Source organism: Diuraphis noxia, unplaced genomic scaffold, assembly GCF_037042655.1.
Source record: "Diuraphis noxia isolate RWA-SAM2 unplaced genomic scaffold, SU_Dnox_SAM2 contig0002, whole genome shotgun sequence".
Classification (NCBI taxonomy): domain Eukaryota; kingdom Metazoa; phylum Arthropoda; class Insecta; order Hemiptera; family Aphididae; genus Diuraphis; species Diuraphis noxia.
Window position 1 is genome coordinate 81,934,708 of NW_028301712.1, and position 18,384 is coordinate 81,953,091.

An 18,384-nucleotide genomic window follows, 5' to 3' on the forward strand; every position below is an offset into this window, starting at 1 on the left:
CTACATACATATAATATAATATGATATTATCGTTATTATTATACGATGACGCGCGGGCGTGTGGGTGAGAGTGTTGTCGGGGAGGGAGACTCGGGAGTCGGGACGCCGATCGAAACGCTCGCGTAGAAGCGTAGAACACCTACAACGTACCTACACACGTATATTATAATAATATACCGTCGTAATATTCTCCGCCGAAACGATAGTAATAATAATAATAATAATAATAATAATAACATCGTACCCTACGAGTACAATATTAAAGTAGGTATTATACACAACATTTGCGGTGCGCGTAGAGAATAATATTAGTTGATAATATTATTATTATTATGTATAAACTTACGGGCGCGCGTATTGGTCACCGTGCCGTCGAGGAGGCTGCGGAGTAATCGCACGCGCCTATCCGCCCGCGGCGGACGAAATAATAATAATAGTAAGAATATACCACAATCTCGACTCTTGTCGGTTTCCATGATAGTTGTTTTGACGATTAAAAATCCACGAACCGACGACATCGGAGTACCGGATATAATATAATAATATATATATATATATATATATAGATAACCGACAGACCGCGGTTGCCTCGTTATCGCTGACGCGAAACGTACGTAATTATTACGCCGTAATATAATGTGTGATATTCGTAGGTCTTTGATGTTTACGTTCAAAACAATAATTATTACAATGAATTAGTCCGTCTCGGCGATATCGAAAAAGACGTTCGAAAGTTGCATTGTGAGGGACCTGGTCATAACACTTCTAACTTCTAGGCGGTCATGTGAGAGGGGGGGAAGTGTACACTCCGCGGGAAAATATAATAATATGCACACGCGGCTGTGTGCCTGTTTAGATGTCACATTACACACGTGCGTGTATCAATGCACTCACATGATAATATATATTACAATATCATAGATTACAAGTTACAAAAATATTATTATTAGAGTCGTCGAGAGTCCCGGTGTGGCGATATTTCGAAGACCGAAATCTAAAGGGGGGGATGGAAGGGGGTGCTTAGGCCGCGGCAATAGCTATCATCGCCGCCGCCGCAGTGTCGTTCACTCGCTAAACTACGGTCCGGTGCGTGCGCGTACGAAAGTCACCCGTGTCGAGACGTCACGTCGACGACGGACGCCTCTGCGCAACGCGAGCGTAACATTGTACGCAGTACACACGTCGAGTACACTGAGTACAGTGCACGCACGGCGTGTTGGCGTTATATTTACGACGGGCGCGCGGGGTACGTACGCAGTACATACACACAATTTCGTACGCGTCGCGGATTATTATTATAGTTGTTGCTGCGTTTTGCGCTGGCGCGCTCATTACATTGACAGCCGCGGACCGCGAGCGCCAACGAACAATCGCGTTGGCAACACCGGCCACAACCGACCTTGGACCGTGAGTTCCCCGGACGCCGGTAACACTGGTGGCGTTACGTCGATAAAGAACCGAAATTCTTGATAAAATTGTTTCCAAAATTCTGTTTATTGTGAGTTTCGTTATAAATTTTCGACGGAAAATTGTGTAAAACCGTCGGCTGGACGAATTTTAGCGGTTTTGGATGTTTGACTCGTTTGGCGGCCAATTTCATGTCAACGGTGACGACCTGACGCAACTATCGATAGTTGAGCGCTCCGAACAATCGTTGACTCGACTGCTGATGGCTGCCCCCGTTCCCCGTATGTCTATCACGTCCCGTGAGTGCTTTATTTACATCTAGTTTTGTTGTCGAAAAATATATTTCCAGTGTCCGAATTTGCTGTTAATTCGTCGCGTTTACCGCATCGAACCGTCGCAGATCGTCGGCGTATTGTGCAACGTGTCCAGAAACGCTTTCAGACGGTCCGCCAAAGTGCACAGAGACATCGCTTATCGGCCGCAATCATCGGCTCGGATCACGTCAATTTCGGACACGGTGAGTACACGGTCAGCGGCTGCGACAGCCTACTTTTTAACAATCTCGTCGACGGTCCGTGTTTACATTGCGTACCGAAATTTTTTTCCTTCGACTCGCTCTCAACAGTCTTTAAGGTGATTTTACCTTCGCCGATTACGAATTCTCGTCTATTTTTCGATATTTTCCGTCGTAATTTTACACGGCCCGACCGTTTTTTCCGGTCCCCACTGGCATTTATCACTTGCCGCGGTACCCCCAAAATCAATTATCAACGTACAAACCGTACCCCTGCGGCCCCCGGACCCCAGTAATTGGTTCTCTTGGGTTGATTCGGCCGTTTTACGTTGTTATGATAATCCAAACACCCTTTTTTGATCGTTTTACACCGATTTTCGCAGTTTTTCTACTTTTTCCTACTATCACTCCACTTTGATAGTATTCTTTGTCCCCTGATTTCTTAAATTTTTTGATGATTGCAGATAATTTAAACGTCTTTTCTTACGTAAAATTATCTTTTAAAAAACAATTTTTATTTAAATTTTCTATTTTAATCGACAAAAGTTATTGATATTGGAAGTACAATTTTTATAATTATACTGAATTACTATAATTAATTTTTATATCCAACTATATAATTTTTATACTACTTCCTGCATATAAGAAATTGCTTTCCTACTGTAAGAATTTCTCACTGTTAATATATTTAAAAAAAAAAAAAAAACAATAGATCTATGGTTAATTTATTTTTAACAAATCTTTCTAATAAGATGATTTTGATTAGGTAACAATCCATACATTTAAATCAGTATACCTATGTTAGTGTAAACAATAATAACAACAATGAATGTTGGTGCACATTGGTTTTTGTGTATACTTTCATTCTTGATCACTGTTTTTGTTTACAATAAATTATTTCATCAAAAAATCATGACAGCTTGGAAATGTGGATTTAGTACTTTTGTATTTTAATTTTAGTTTATTATAAACTATGAATTAGTAGGCTTTATTATTTAAATGTTTATAGTGTAGACATGTTTACAGTATTTTTGTACTTAATTCAAAAATATTGAATAGTATTTTAATTATTAATGGTTTTTAATGCAATTAGACATTATAGTCTTATAGTCATAACTGGTTGTTAATTATAATTTAAAATTAAAAGTAAATACCTACCACTGTACATATTTATTAGCTATGAATCTCAAATAAAATTATGAAAATAGGATATTGAGGAAATTTTCTGCTGCTTAAAATTCATACATAGGTATTTTTTATTAATATTTTATATGATTACAATACCTTACTAAATATAATTTTTATTCATTATTTGTTTATTTATTTATTTTTTTATATAATTGTGTAGGTACCTATCACATATATTTTCATATTGATATTCTTAAAAATTACCTACTTCTTCTAAATGATGAATACCTATTATTGATTAAATATTATACATAGCTCAAAACTCAACCTAAATAAATTGTGTTAGAAGTTAAAATCAATCCCTATTCTAAACCCTAATACAATCATTTTGGTATGTACTTAATGATATTTAAAAATTTAATTATTTTAAGCACTCAATATTATAATTGATTTGAAACTGCTACAGAATTTTTATTTAAGTTTTGTTTACCTAAGTTTTTAATCTTATCACTGCTAGACTGCCTTTCAACTTATGTACCTATTATTATTATTATTATTATTATTACCTTTATGTTGGTATGCTACTTAAAATAATTTTTTTTTTATTCAAAGTTTGAGATAGGTATATGTAATTTAAGTTTAAATTAATGTAATTTAGGGTTTCCTATAATTGTTCAGTTACCAGCAAAGGATATATTGTAAAATACAGGGACGTAGTACATCTGGTGCAGTGGATGGTGTAAATGTTTTGGACATAATAGTTCGTCTGTAGCAGTGAAAGGGTTTAAAATGATTACACAGTCAAGTCTCAATAATTCAGTTGTTTTTTGTCCCTATGAAGTTCCTATACACTCAATGTAATATTTGCTGCAAACAGTCAAATGTAAAATTAGTTGATAATAATTTAGTCATATCTTAAATCTTATCATTAGAATCTATCATTTGTTTTTAAAGACAATTGTCCAGGAAGAAAAAACAGTAAAGAATGAGTTACAATTCTATAAGATCAAATATAACAGGCATTGATAAAATTAAACAACTATTAATAAATACAAATTATATAGTATCTAAATAAGTTTTAAAATGCAATCTTTTAATTATAATTGTAGTTATACATATACATATAGTTATACCAAACTCAAATTAGTTTCTATTTAAAAAAAAAACTGAGTTATGTAACTCAAAAAATATTTAAGTCAAATTAATTTTACCTCTAATCTTGAAATTTTAATTACCTATTGAGACTATTTTATTTTCTTGAGAATTTTTTTTAAAAAAAGTTTGTTTTTACTTTACTTAAAACATTTACATTTATTGTTATCATAAATTTTTTGATTAACATTTTATAAATAAATTGTTATTGAGATTCAAAGTTTTTTACTATTGATAAATTTTAAAATAATCATTTATCAAATTGTTTTTGTGTCACCAATTTAAGAAAATTATTAATAAGATAAATTACTATTTTTAGGTCAGTTCTGCTTATGGCTGTCCATGTTACACATGAAACTCACGTTATGACTTGAATTTACTATCCAGCTTCAAATATTAATTATTGTAAGTAATTGAGATGTTTTTTTTAACATACCATAAGACACTAATTTTAATGGTTTAAATTTTTTAATTAAAATATAAGCAATATTTTTAAATATTAAGATATCTTATTATGTTTGTTACACGTTTACTGTAAATTACCTACCTATATTTCTTCAAATTTCCGTATGAGAATTTTCCATGATCATCATTCATAATATTCATGTTTAACATAGGAACATTAAAATATTGAAACATACCTAATATAAAAATATATACTACATATACAGTATATTATACCTACTATGTGAATATACATTTAAACTTTAAGTTATATTGTTAGTTACTATTACACATTTTTAACCAAGTTCAATTACTAACTATTATGAATTACCTATGTAATATTAACAATGGAATATATTTATAAAAATGTCTTATATAAAATATAGGTACTTAAGTGTATTAATTAATTTTATAGTTTTAAATATTGTCAATTTTTTTAAACCTGTAGACAAATTTCTAGGAGACAATATTTAAAGTTTGTCATATGTTTCCAAATAAATATGTATTAATATAGTTTTATATTTTTAACTGTATTAAATTTATGGTTTAAAATTAAGATCATTGGTAGGTAATTAATCAGATTTTATTTCAATAAAAAAACAGCCTAAAGTTAAACAAAATATTAAATCACAATTGTGTAAAATTTATAATTATTATTATAAAAAATATGATAAAAAATATTCATAATATACTAATGCTTATTGCCTATCCATATTCTTTGAATAAATTTAATAAATGTCGAGATAAATGTTCTCATATAGAATACACATCTATGAATAATTCCATCTATAAATTATACATGTTATACACTAACATCCAATACCAGAATAAATAGTTTCACCTAATTTAATAAAATTTAATTAAAAAATTACATTTTTTCTGATATAATCATTTTTTATATATTAATTTATTTATTACAAATAATACTACAGTAGGGTCTCGATTATCCGAACACAGGCTAATCCGAAAGACGCGGTAATCCGAACGGGCTTGAGAATTATCTTATCGCCATAATATGTACATACTACATAATATGTACATATTATGTATGTATTTATAAATAATATTTTCCGGTAATAAAGTTTTTCAATTATGTGGGACAAGGCTACCAATTCATAACGGGAACCAATGTACAAAAAAAAATCAATATTTTAAATGGTAAAGTTCATAATTAATATTAATATTTTTATGTATTCAATGTCTTTTGAAATAACGAGTTTTTACACGATTAATACAAATAAAAATAAAATTTCATATTTTAAATAAAAATAAAATTGATGTTTTTTTTTTAAGCCATAGGTAATCCGAACAAATCGCTAATCCGAACGACCCCTTTCCCCAATCTCGTTCGGATTATCGAGACCCTACTGTATTATAATTTATGATAACGGTTTATTTTACACTTAAAATAAATACAAAATATTCAAAGTTCAGTATCTATTAAATTGAAATATATATATAGACATTATAACATAATGATAAATTGATTTATGAAAAACATCTCTTGCCAATATTCTCTCTCTCTCTATATAGGTACATATTGTTTTTTGTTTATTTTTCATAATCATAAAACCTGTCTATACCTATAAGCTATAAGATGTATTAATTATTAATTTAATGTATTTATTTTAGGTTGAACCATTTATCAGTCATAAAGAATTTTAAACATGCAAAAATCAAGCTGAAAATAGATAACTACAAATGAAATCTTCAATAATCAGCCTACAACTTAGCATAACATGGCCCATATTACTGTTTGGTGATATCACATACTGCTTAATTATGTGACTTAACTATGTTTAATTATTTAGTTTCTCGATTTGAGTTTTTAAGAATTTGAAATATTATAAAATAAGTTTAGGTCATTGTGCAATTTTTAATATGTGATTATTGATACTAGTAACTTTTTACTAGGTCTTATCTGTTTTTAAATTCTAAGACTAAATATGTCAGACCTATTGGTGGATAGCCCTCCGAACAAGAGGCCAAAGTTGGAAGATCCATTCCAAGGGTCTTCTGACTCATCTGGTGTCTATTCTAGCAATGAGATGTTTGATCTCGAGAATGATCTCCCCGATGAGCTTATTAGCACTACGTCTTGGAACCAACAACCTGATATCAAGCAAAATCTTGGTCCTCAATTACCATTGCAAAATGGTATGATTGTTCAGCAAAATAATCCTCAACAACTTCAGCAACCTAATATCCAACAACGACTAGTAGTCAGTCAAAATCAGTTAGCCCACCATTTTATGGGTACTAAACATCTTGTGTCAGGGGCTGGAATGTCTATGAATAAACCAATTAATCCAAACATGCCATCACCAAATGTTTTAGTTAGTAAAACTGGAGAGCCAATGGTAGTTAATATGGGAAATGCAGGCATAAATTCCAACCAATTACAAAACAGTATTAGTGGAATAAATGTGGCAAATGTAAATATTATGATGGGAAACAATTTGGTTAGTAACTCCATGCACAATCCTCATCATGGCATATCACAGCAACAACAAAATGGACCTATGATGGGAAGGAACATAGCCATGCATCATCCACAACAAATTCGTAACCAGACTCCTCATCAACTTCATAGTTTGTCAATTAATTCTCATAGGTTACAAGCTCCAATGGGTGCAATGAGTCCAGTGAATAATTTCAATGCATACAACCAAAATAATCAACAAATTAATGTAGTCCAACAACAACCAATTGGTATTGTACGGCAACAAGTACCGAGATTTAATGCCAATACTAATGGAATGCTAGTGGATACTCCGGTTCCTCCCCAGTCTCAAACAAATGTACGTCTCGGACCACAGCAAGTTAATATGGTCAATCAAAATGTAGTTGTACCACCTCAAGGAGTCCCCGCCGACCGTAGTCAAGCAAATCCAGAGAAACGAAAAATGATAACCCAACAGCTTGTTCTATTATTACATGCTCATCAATGTCAAAGAAGAGATAATCAAGCTAATGGTGAAGTGAGACAGTGCCGTTTGCAACATTGTAATACAATGAAAGGGGTCTTGGCTCATATGACAAATTGCATAGCTGGTCGAAATTGTAATGTAGCTCACTGTTCATCGTCTAGACAAATAATATCACATTGGAAACAATGTACTAGACCAGATTGTCCTATTTGCCAACCATTAAAAGCATCAAATAATCGCAATGCTTTAGCAAATAACAATACTCAAAATACTACTGGAATGAACGATATGAATTGTTATAACACTGTAAATAATCAAGTGAACCAAGTACAGGGAGTCCCTAACAATGTTGGTATACGAACGGCTTTGCAATCTCAAATGCCACATCCTCCTAATAACAATGTGCTGACACCTAATCAAAACACACGAGTATTAGTTCCACATTCACAACCCCAGGTAACAACTACAATGAGTGCAGATCCCAGCACAAGTACTGTTAATGAAATGCTGCAGTCTGCTTCGAACACAACTGTACCTGTTCCATCTAGCATTCAACAACCTGCGACAAATATACCTAATTCTTTCATAATGACAACTAGTACCGACACAATGACTACTCAGATGAACAATCAAGCACAACCAACTCAATCAATGCCAGGAAATCACATTGAAAGTAAAGAATGGCATGAGTCTATTACACCTGAACTACGAAATCATTTAGTGCATAAATTAGTTCAAGCAATTTTCCCAACATATGATCCTAAAGCAATGCTTGATAAACGTATGAATAATTTAGTGGCTTATGCTAGAAAAGTTGAAGGTGATATGTACAATGTTGCTAACTCTAGGTCGGAATATTATCATAGGTTAGCCCAAACATTTTATAAAATACAGAAAGAGTTGGAAGAAAAAATGCAAAAGCGAAAAGAACAACAACAAATGCAACAGCAGCAAATGGGGACTCCTCAGCCACCAACAAGTAATATCAATGCACAGTGCTTCCCAACTGCGTCTACACAAGGATTGCCTAATCAGCAGCAACCACCACAATCACAGCAGCAACAACCTTTACATCATACTCCAATTCAACCTAACCAGCAAAATTTACCACAACAACAAGTAGTAACAACCTCTGGTTTAATGAAAACACAGTTGACAGATAGGGTGCATTTTCCAATCACTTCACCTGTACCTGGACCAAGTCCAAATACAAATTTACCACAAACTACTTTTGGTTTGACCCAGCCTCCTGCCCAAAGTCCAATCAACACTAGTCAGTTCCCATCTAACTCACCTATGATGTCAAACATATCTCAATCTTCGTTCGCTCAACCTCAATTTTCAAATCAATCAATGAATCAAATACCACAACAAATACATTTACAACAACAAGTTCAACAGCAACAACAAGTGCAACAGCAACAACAAGTGCAACAGCAACAACAACAAGTTCAGCAACAGCAAGTACAACAACAACAACAAGTACAACAACAAGTTCAACAACAACAACAACAACAACAACAACTCTTGAACAATCAAATGTTACAACCAAATAGACTTAATCAAATGAACATGGACAAAATGGTTAATGGACCTAGTTTGATCTCCAATACTACTGTGCCATCTACTACAAGTGTACCTTCAATGATGCCCAATAGTATGGGTAAAGGATATCCTAGATCAGAACCATCATCAATTAGTCATTCGAGTCAAATGAATGCTATTGCTTCTGCTTTAGCACAAGATGACTCTCCCAAAGACGTTAAAGGAGAAGTAAAAGACGAGTATGACGATAGTAATGACGGAAAAGGCGCATATGGAAAAGGTAAAATGAATTCTGAAACACCCTCGGTATCTATAAAAACTGAGATCAAACAAGAACGAGATGATAATACTTTAAATTCAAAGAAAATGGAAGTTAATGTTAAAGATGAACCTATGAGTCCTAAATCAAACATCACTACAGATATTAAACCGTTTGAACCAACTACATCAGACAGTAAAACAGCCATAAAGAAATGTGTATTTAGGCCTGACGAACTTAGGCAAGCCCTAATGCCTACTCTTGAAAAGTTATACAAACAAGAACCTGAATCAGATCCTTTTAAACAGCCTGTTGATCCTCAAGCGCTTAATATACCCGACTATTTTATAATCATAAAAAAGCCAATGGATTTATCAACAATTCGAGAAAAACTAAATACTGGTCAATTTACTGACCCTTGGAGTTATGTTGATGATGTTTGGTTAATGTTTGAAAATGCTTGGCATTACAATAAGAAGTCTACAAAAGTGTATAAATCATGTACAAAACTTTCAGAAGTTTTTGAACAAGAAATTTACCCTGTTATGAGAAGTCTTGGTTATTGTTGTGGTCGTAAGTACACATTCAATCCACAAGTACTTTGTTGTTTTGGAAAACAATTGTGTACTATTCCAAGAGATGCTAAGTACTTCAGTTTTGAAAATAGATATATTTATTGTGTTAAATGCTTTAATGATATACCTGGTGATGCTGTAACATTGGGCGAAGACCCTACACAAGCCCAACAAGTAATTAAAAAAGAACAATTTGTGGAAATGAAAAATGATCATCTAGAATTGGAACCATTCATATTGTGTACTCATTGTGGAAGAAAACTCCATCAAATATGTGTGCTGCACAATGAGAATATTAATCCACAAGGATATGTTTGTGATAATTGTTTAAAAAAACGTGGTGAAAAACGAAAAGAACATAAATTCAATGCTAAAAAATTGGCTATTACAAAATTAGGTACATATATTGAAACAAGAGTGAACAATTTTCTTAAGAAAAAAGAAGCAGGCGCTGGTGAAGTAGCTATTCGTGTTGTGTCCAGTTCAGATAAAATAGTTGAAGTGAAACCAGGAATGCGAAGCCGCTTTGTCGATACTGGAGAAATGATAGGCGAATTTCCTTATAGGGCAAAAGCACTTTATGCATTTGAAGAAATTGATGGAACTGATGTTTGCTTCTTTGGTATGCATGTTCAAGAATATGGGTCTGAATCTCCATCACCAAACACAAGAAGAGTTTATATTGCATATTTAGATTCTGTCAACTTTTTCAGACCCAAACAGTACAGAACATATGTTTACCATGAAATATTATTGGGTTACCTTGATTATGTAAAACAATTAGGATATACTATGGCTCACATTTGGGCATGCCCTCCATCTGAAGGTGATGATTACATATTTCACTGTCATCCCCCTGAACAAAAAATACCAAAACCAAAACGATTACAAGAATGGTATAAGAAAATGCTTGATAAAGGTATAATTGAACGCATAATTCTGGACTATAAAGATATTTTAAAGCAAGCTATTGAAGATAAATTAAGTTCAGCAGCAGAATTACCCTACTTTGAAGGCGATTTTTGGCCAAATGCTTTAGAAGATAGCATTAAAGAACTTGACCAAGAAGAAGAACAGAAACGAAAACTAGCAGAAGCTGAAGAATCTGTTGAAATGTGTGTAAGTGATGAAGTTGAAATAGGACCTGACGGAAAGAAAAAAGGGTTACAAAAGGCCAAAAAATCAAACAAATCTAAGTCTAGCCAAAGGAAGAGCAGTTCAAAGAAAACTATGTTACCTCAAACTAGTAGCGATCTTTCTGCTAAAATTTTTGACAACATGGATAAGCATAAAGAAGTGTTTTTTGTGATTAGGTTGCATAGTGTACAATCAGCTGCAGCATTAGGAGCAATACAAGACCCAGATCCTTTAATCAGCTGTGATTTAATGGATGGTAGAGATGCATTTTTGACCATGGCTCGAGAAAAACATTATGAATTTTCATCACTTAGGAGGGCAAAGTTTTCTTCAATGGCAATGTTGTATGAACTTCATAATCAAGGACAAGACAAATTTGTTTACACATGTAATAGTTGTAAGTCCCATGTGGAAACCAGATACCACTGCACTGTTTGTGATGACTTTGATTTATGTATTACCTGTTGGGAAAAAGAAAAACATCCACATACAATGGAGAAATTGGGTCTTGATTTGGATGATGGATCATCTCCTGGTGACCAAAAACAAGCAGATCCTCAAGAAGCTAGAAAGTTATCCATCCGTCGGTGTATACTATCACTTGTACATGCTTGCCAATGTAGGGATGCAAATTGTCGTTTGGCAAGTTGTCAACGAATGAAAAGGGTGGTACAACATGTTAAACTATGCAAAGTCAAATCAAATGGCAATTGTCCGATTTGTAAACAATATATTGCACTTTGCTTCCATCATGCTAAGTATTGTACTGAAGCTAAGTGCCCAGTGTTGTTCTGTCCAAATATGAAACACAAGATTAAACAGCAACAACTACAACAAAGACTTCAACAAGCACAACTATTAAGAAGACGTATGGCCATCATGAATACTGGTACTTTAGGGACAGAAAATACTGCTCCTGTTGTAGCACCACAACATATGTCTAATCAACCTAAAATGATACCCCACAAAGGACCAGTTATGGTCCCAGGGAAACAAACACCGCCTGCCAATGTTTTACAAGTTGTTAAGCAAGTACAAGAAGAAGCGGCTCGACAACATGATAACATGGGATATGGAAAAGGTGGTCCACAACAACAAATGCAACGACCACATATGCAGATTGCTCCTCCTGTTCAACAACAAGTCAATCAATGGGTTACTGAACCTAATTACAATCAAATGATGATGCAGCAGCAGCAGCAGCAACAGCAGCAGCAGCAGCAGCAGCAACAACAACAACAACAACAGCAGCAACAACAACAACAACAACAACAACAGCAACAACAACAGCAGCAGCAGCAACAACAACAACAAGTTCAACAGCAGCAAAGACAAATGAACATTCAACCTCAACAACAAATGATACTCAATAACCAACAAAACCCAATGCTTCAACAACAACAAGTTATGACCTCCAGGCCTCAAGGTTACCAACAAAATCCTAATCAACTAGTATCTAATCAATCGTTACAACAGTTACTAAATGCATTGCGCACCAACACCGACAGTCCACCTGAACAACAACAACGTCTTAGAGAGATTCTGAGGAACAACCCACAACTGTTGGCTCAATTTATTAGGAACCAACGACAAAGGCAATTCCATCAACAGCAACAGCAACAGGGCGGTGCCATCGCTCCTCCAATGTATCCTCAACAGATGCAAGGGCAACCGCAGCCGGGACCACAGGGTCCTAACCAACCACAATCAAATATGCAAAATCGAATGCATCTTTAAAGTGAAACTTTTTGAGCTTATTTAATTGGTATTGTTTCTGTTGAGTACATTTATGAATGTAAATATGGCAGCTTAAAGTACAAAATAATAATTTTGTATAGGAATTTGATCGGCCGTGTTGACTTATATGATTTGTGTACATTTGTTTTGCTACTCGTTGTTGTTATCTAGTTAGAGAAATGTAATTAAGGATGTCCTCCTTAACATTTAACCATAATAAAATCATTTATAATTTCCTACTTTAGTAAAATAATATTTGTTGATTTTTCCTTCTGTACAGGAATAATAATAATATTAATGTGTAATATTTTATTTACAATTTTTTACTCCTAGACATTCTGTTATTATATTATTATAATTATTATTATTATTATTATTATTATTATTATTATATAGAAATATTATTTTTAAGGGATATATTATATAATTTATAAAATGGGGAGTTGACAACTAGATGGTCTAATCCAACTTATTTATTCAATTTTTTTTATACACATAATAATTTAATCCTTAACAGCTTTTATAAAATAGCCGTGTAAGGCCTCTTGTTTGTCCTTAGTCTTTAAATAATGTAACTTAAGTTTTTTTTATTATATTATATAATGTAAGTTATACATTTAAAGACATTGAGAGACATTTGTGTCCAAATAAAAATTATAAATATATAGGTATATATTTATTTATGTACGGAATGTGTCTGCTTAGTCAGACTGCATATTATGTTTATTAATTTAGAATCAATACTGTAATAAATAAATGTAAGAAATTGATATAAATATGTTATACATAGTTGCATAAAAATGAAAAGAAAAACATATACATATATTATTGACTTTGTAAATAAATTGAAACCATAAAGTAAGACAATTATTATACAAATTGATTTTAATCCTTATTGTTTTCATTTCACCTTTCATACTCTAAACTCAATGTGAAATTTATAATATTCACATGTAATGAGCATCAATGGTATTATTATTGAACAAATAGTGTCATTGGACTGTTATCCTGATTAAACCGGATGAGTTATTTAAATCTCCATTGAAATCATAATATGATGAAAACTAAATTTGAACAAAAGACTGGTTGATATAATATACATATTATAGGTACTTAGTGTAGTGAAGAATATCTACTATCTTAAAAAAAGTAAATTTGAATTATTTTTCCAATTTTTTTTTATTGGTTTCATTTTAATAAGTATGAATTTAGATAAAAAGAATTATAATAAGTATAAATGAACAGTGACATAACCTTAAAATTATTCTATAATAAATGTTTTAAAAATGGCATTGTGTTTTATTATAAAATATAATAATACAAGTAAAAAAAATACAAATTCCTGCAAATAATATTTTTGATTTAAAACAAAATACATACCCAATGTCTATTGCTCATTATTTACAATCTGACCTCAGTCTTGAATAGTTATTAAAAGTGTTGTGAGGCTAACAGCCTCTATAAATGTTTATAAACTGTATTATCCCATTGCTACTTAATAACTACTGTTCACTTTAACATCTTCATGTATCTATATCTTTAATTGCATACCTATGTATATTATTATTATTATTATTATTTATATTTTTTTTTCTCTCGCTTTGTAAACCATATTACCTGTTTTATCTATGTATAAAAGGGCTTAGCCCGTGTATTCTAATAAAATAAAATAAAATAATGCCAAAAAATTTCATTAAACTTTTTTCAGTTTCCAATTATTATCCATAAATGCACATATTTGCTGGACGGTATGGTCATAAAGGCCGGTAACCACGAATAAGAGGAAGAAGATTCATAAATACATAATGTACGAGTATATATTGTAAATTAATAAAATCATATATTCTAAAGAATAATTTTTTAAGCCCAATCGCCTCAATCTACTTTGGTAAAAGTCACAAATGTTTGCTATTTTTATTGAGTTATAATTTTCATAAAAAAATTTGGTTTATTACATAAGATTTCCAAGTTTAACACAAGATTTCTCATAAATTTGTTTAATTGTTTCAAAAATAAAATGTTTACCAAAAAATTAAATTAATTTTTTATGAGCGTTGGAAGCTAGATTTGACATATCCTAAAAACTATGAAACGAATTGGAAATTTCAAATTTATGTGATTCACTGATTGAAAATTGAAATGTATTGATTTTTCTTGATGTCCCAATGAGGATAACAGAAGAATTTTATTTTACTAGTTTTTTTATATCATTAGTCTTTTGTTGGTAGATAAAAACCATAAATATTCTCATAAAGACATTTAATTTTAAGGATACCCTATGCACTGATCTGAGTCAATCTGTTATGTGTATTAAATATTAAGGTAAGTATAATTTATATCCACTGTATCTCCTCATTGCAGGACAATAACCATAAATAAATAAAATAACTAAAACTATTTTAGATTCTGAACGAAGTGATGAATGTATTGATTTTACAATGATGTGTGTCTTTTTTTTTTGGGTGTCTGTGTACAGCATAACTAGTCGAAATAATGCTTCGATTTCAAACTTTGGGGGTGGTTTCCGATGTAAAATTGAAGATCCTTGGTGCATTATAGAGGTCAAAAGTAAACATTTTCCAACATTTTTCAAAAAAATCGAGAAAAACAAAAAAAAAATGACAGAAAAACGGGAATTTTTACGCAAAATCAGTTTTCGACCAAATCGATTTTTTTTATATGGTTGTAATTCAAAAACTAATCACTGTAAATACTTGAAATTTTCACCAAATGTTTATGGTAGTGCTATCTATATACAGTTGAATATTCAAAAAATTTTGACTTTTTTTGAGTTATTTATAGACCACTGAAATTTTCCACTTTTTTGAGAATTTTTTTTTGAAGTGTCGGTAAAAAAATGTTGGACTACCAAAAAACCTTGAAAATTTAATACAAGGTTCCTTATGAGTTGTTCTTATTGTAGCTAAAAAAAATTAAAAATCGTAAGTCACAATTTTTTTTAATAAGCTTTTATAGTTCAAAATTTTACGAAATCTGTCGAAAACGCGAAAATTTGAAAGTAATTTTGAAGTTGAAAAATCATAAAATTTTTTGCGTTTATAACTAAGGATTAAAAATACAACACTAAGTTCTCCATAAGTTTTCCTTCAAGTAGCTATAGAGAAAACTCGAAGTATCATTATAGAAAAAATTTTAAGTGCGTTTGAATTTTAAATTTTTTTCGAAATAGCGTAACGATAACAATTTATCCTCAAACGATTTTAAACATTTGTTATTATTCATAAAGTATAAGTCATAGATACTTGAAAATTTTACCAGTTATTAGGATTGGCATTTTCTTTACATGATTTAATTTTCAAAATATTATGATTTTTTTTGAGATATTTATAGACGACTGAAATTTTCAATTTGTCTGAAAATATTTTTTTTGAAGTGTCGATACAATTTGTTTGGTCCTATCAAAGTACTAGAAAATATAATACAAAGTTCCTCATAAGTTATTATTATAGTGATTAAAAAATTATAAGAATACATAGGCACAATTTTTTTAATTAGTATTTGAAGTTCAAATATTGGCAAAAATTCGTCTAAACCATGAATATTTGCAAATTAGTTTTAAGTTGAAAAATCATAAAATTTTTTGCGTTTATAACTAAGGATTAAAAATACAAAACTAAGTTTTCCTTCAAGTAGGCAGTAGCTATAGAGAAAACTCGAAGCATCATTATAGGAAAAATTTTAAGTGCGTTTGAATTTTAAATTTTTACGAAATAGTGTAACGATAACGATTTATCCTCAAACGATTTTAAACATTTATTATTATTCAAAAAGTATAAGTCATAGATACTTGAAAAATTTTATTTAGATTGGCATTTTCTTTACATGATTTAATTTTCAAAATATTTTGACTTTTTTTGAGGTATTTATAAACAACTGAAATTTGAAGTTCAAATTTTGACTAAATACATAAAAATTACGGCAATGTTCAAATTATCTTAGATCGAAATTCATAAAAGTTTTTCTTTTTAATTCTAAGATTTGAGAATTTAATACAAGGCTCATAATATAGTTTTGCAATAGCAGTTGAAAAATAAAAGAAATATATAGCCACATTTTTTTTTACATGTATTCAAATTTTAATTTTGACAACATACGTAAAAATCCCGAAAATTCGCAAATTATTATAAGCTAGAAAGTAGAAATTCAAAAAAAATTTTCTTTTTTCGATCTTTATCACAAAAAAAATGTCCACCGGAAATTCAAATTAAATTTTTATTAGCATTTGAATTTCAAATATTGACAAAAATTCGTCAAAACCATGAATATTTGCAAATTATTTTGTTGTTCAAAATTCATAATATTGTTTGTATTTATATCTAAGGTTATAAAATTGAACACCTAGTTTTCCATAAGTTTTGCTTCAAATAGCTATAGAGAAAATTTGAAGCGTCATTATAGGAAAAATGTTTTGAGCGTTTGAGTCACAGATATATATAATGGTGGATAGAATATGCTTATATAAACATTCGGTTGAAAACTTCATGTATCGATGGTCATTTGTTTTAAAGTTACATCAAAAACCAAAATTGATTTTGTCGAAAATTGATTGTGCGTAAAATTTCCCGTTTTCCTTTAATTTTTAGTTTGTTTATCTCGATTATTTAGAAAAATATTAATAAGTTTTTACTTTTGACCCCCCCCCCCCCCCAAAGTACCAACTAGATTCACTTTCTAAACGAACGAGGTACTGAAGTCAAAAATCGAAGAACTTTTACTGCCCCAAAACATGATGACAGACACAAAAAAAATAAAAACACACATCATGGTAAAATCAATACATTCATCACTCCGCTCAGAATCTAATACTTTTATTCTGTGCTAATACCTAATAGCTAGGTACCTAGGTGGATAGGTATGTAGTTTTAAGAGGGTGTTTATTGAATAATGGTTTCGGCCAAAATCACGTTCTTCTGTGAAAAAAGTGATTGTCTCTAACTACCAAAAAATAAGACCTTTAATAGTTTAATTACAATGTTTTCCATGATTTTTCTTATTGGCTTTATCAGTGAAATTGGTCGATAATTAGTTACATCAAATATATTTTTGGAATCTGTACAGGAACAGATCCAAAGTGGGGGGGAATTGAGCCTACATACACAACAAATCCCTAAAAATAGGTTTTGTTATGTATAATATGTATATAATTTTAATACGTGTTTTGATGATTTTAGTATTTCGTCACAACTACAAGCACAACTAGAGTATTATAATTTATAATATTAATGTGACTAATATTTTATAGCCATCAAAAGCTATAACACATTAGTATATTATAGCTATATTTCGCTAAAAAGTAAAGACAATTTTGCACTCCCCTCCCGGCTCCCCGTTAAACATTTTTGGATCCGCTTCTGATTTGGTTTATTAATGCGATAACTGATAATTGTATAGTTGCGTTATGGGAACACGTCGTTGTTTTCGATCAAATTATAACTAATGAACTACAATATAAATAAATAAAATTTAATTTCATACAATTAAACTTCTATTAGGTACTTTAAAAATGAAAAGTAAAAGGCAGGCGTCCTAAGCGGC

General features: G+C 31.3%; 1 protein-coding gene across 2 annotated transcripts; it reads left to right on the forward strand.

Annotated features, from left to right (window-relative positions):
- Positions 1-1,182: 1,182 nt before the first annotated feature.
- Positions 1,183-13,717, forward strand: nej (CREB binding protein nejire). 2 transcript variants are annotated; one of them, XM_089221077.1, is made up of 4 exons: positions 1,183-1,688; positions 1,757-1,924; positions 4,521-4,606; positions 6,278-13,717. In XM_089221077.1, the coding sequence occupies exon 4, from the start codon at positions 6,592-6,594 to the stop codon at positions 12,826-12,828; it is 6,237 nt and encodes a 2,078-aa protein (XP_089077203.1). In that variant the 5' UTR covers positions 1,183-1,688; positions 1,757-1,924; positions 4,521-4,606; positions 6,278-6,591; the 3' UTR covers positions 12,829-13,717. The 2 variants fall into 2 exon arrangements, with proteins under 2 accessions (XP_089077203.1, XP_089077202.1); XM_089221076.1 differs by having other exon boundaries at positions 1,183-1,924.
- The last annotated feature ends 4,667 nt before the right edge of the window (positions 13,718-18,384 follow it).